This window comes from Morone saxatilis, unplaced genomic scaffold (assembly GCF_004916995.1).
Source record: "Morone saxatilis isolate NCDOM2014 unplaced genomic scaffold, NCSU_SB_2.0 Contig19, whole genome shotgun sequence".
Classification (NCBI taxonomy): domain Eukaryota; kingdom Metazoa; phylum Chordata; class Actinopteri; family Moronidae; genus Morone; species Morone saxatilis.
Genome location: NW_023339751.1, coordinates 14,893,873 through 14,895,853, shown reverse-complemented (window position 1 = coordinate 14,895,853; position 1,981 = coordinate 14,893,873). Strand labels below are relative to the sequence as shown.

General features: G+C 38.1%; 1 protein-coding gene across 2 annotated transcripts in view; it reads left to right on the top strand.

The window, feature by feature from the left end:
• p4ha1b (prolyl 4-hydroxylase, alpha polypeptide I b) overlaps positions 1–1,946 on the top strand; it is a 14,937-nt gene extending 12,991 nt beyond the window's left edge. For both annotated transcript variants that reach the window (XM_035663715.1, XM_035663714.1), the window contains exon 15: positions 490–1,946. In XM_035663715.1, coding sequence (XP_035519608.1) covers positions 490–560 — 71 coding nt within the window. In that variant the 3' untranslated portion in view covers positions 561–1,946. The remainder of the gene's footprint in view (positions 1–489) is intronic.
• The last annotated feature ends 35 nt before the right edge of the window (positions 1,947–1,981 follow it).

The window sequence follows — 1,981 nt, the reverse complement described above, 5'->3', positions numbered from 1 at the left end:
ACTTGTAGTGGTAGTAGTAGTAATAATAATAATAATAATAATAATAATAATAATAATAATAACTCTAGGCTTTACGCAATTAGGGGTACACAAATCCTGAAATGTGGTAATGATGTACGTTTTATATTTCATGTGATTTTTTTTCATGAGGACTAAGCTTTATTTCATGATCTCACCATCTGGCATTGTTGTTTCTTGTGTCTGAAAAACATTTTTAAAACACACTGCTCCACGCATGGGTGAAAGCTTGTGTAGAAATTCACACTTTTTACCGCACATAATCTCTTTTTAAATCCCAACATCTGTGTGGAAATACGCGTGCACCATTTTGGTAACGTTTTTGTGCGTAGCAGCCTTTATAAATGAGGCCCCTGGTCTTGAGTTTATAAGACATGAAAGGTAAACATTTGCACTGTGCCTAAAGTAATCAAAGGGCTAGATTATGGTAATGTAATAATCTTTTTTTCTTTCTGTCTTTCTGTGTCTTAGTATCAAACAAATGGATCCATGAACGAGGCCAGGAATGGCGGCGACCTTGTGGCCTCAGTGAAAGTGAATAATGGAAAAACCTCGCTGCCCCTCTCTCCCCTTCCTTGTGAACCACCCAGGACCAAAGAACACTGCTGCAGATCACAGATGATACATGGGGTCCAAATAGCTCACTCCCTCACTACAAACACTCCCTTTTTTCCCCCAGCTGTTATACTGAGATTGTTTGGGTTAATGTCGAGCCCCTTGGACAGTACTAACATCGCTGTGAGAGATAACACGTTCTTAAGGTTGTTGGATGGTTTTGAGAAACACTCGTGCCCTTTTCACTCCCATGTGTCCTTCTTTGCACTCTGTATGAACTCGAGCTCTGTGGTGAGGTTATCCTTCAGTAGTGACTGTAGGGACCAGCCCTGTCTGTTTGAACCTTAAAGGTACAGTTGACCTTTTTAAGAGACTTGTCTGATTCATTGTATTCCTTTCATTTCAGTAGCAGAGCACTTGGGCCTGTGGTTTTTGGGAAAATGAAAGGATTCTTCTTTTTTTTTATTTGAACATTTTGAACAACAGGGCTGTAAAATGTTTCTTAGTAAAATAGTTTTTCTCAAACTGGCTTATTATTAATAGTGACTTTTCCTTGCATATGACTTTACAGTAGGTATGCAGCAAGATCCCAGCATTTCTCTCTTTATTTACATGTGGTAGCGACCTATGCTTCCGATAACCTAGAATCAAAAACCAAAGTAAGTGCTCTGTGGAAGGAATGAAAGGACACACAGCACATAAGAAAATGTTCAGACTCCCCCAAAAAAAAGTTCAAAATCTGACCACAGTCCAGGGTAGTGTTTTGGTTGAAGATAACACTTTATTCCCTGTGAGTTGTGTAACTAATCAGAACTGATGCAACCGACATCAGTGCAGTACATTTTGACATTTACATACTTTGTTGGTCTGCCTCAAACTTTTTACTCATTTGAACGGTCACACTATTTAGATTTAGATGTTAGATTTATTGTACTTGAACATAAGGTGAGTACAAATGCACAGGCAAACTTACAGTGAACACAGAGAGTGACAAACATCCCAATTCTGCATAGAAGTTTAGTGTTATATTTCACATGTTCAAATTGTTCATCCTGAGTGTCCCAGTGTTTGTATTAAATGACCATCAGCTGTCAGAGCAACCAAAACAAATAGAACATGTACATTAGGGAATAGAAAAGTGGACTGGATACACCACATTGTGCCATGACAGGTTTAAAAACCGTGTTTTTTTTATAGAGTGAATGATTCTGTTGGGGCTTGTAACAGTGTTAGTGGTGACCAGTGTTAGAATATATGGGCTTCAAAGGAAGAAACATTATTTATATGTCCCAAGCCAGTTTTGTGTTGTTTTAAATGAGAGTCTGAACTTGTTTTTTTCTACAATAAAGACTGTTTTATTGATCTCAAGTTAATACATTGTCCTGCTGCAGTTTGTGTGTGTGTGTGT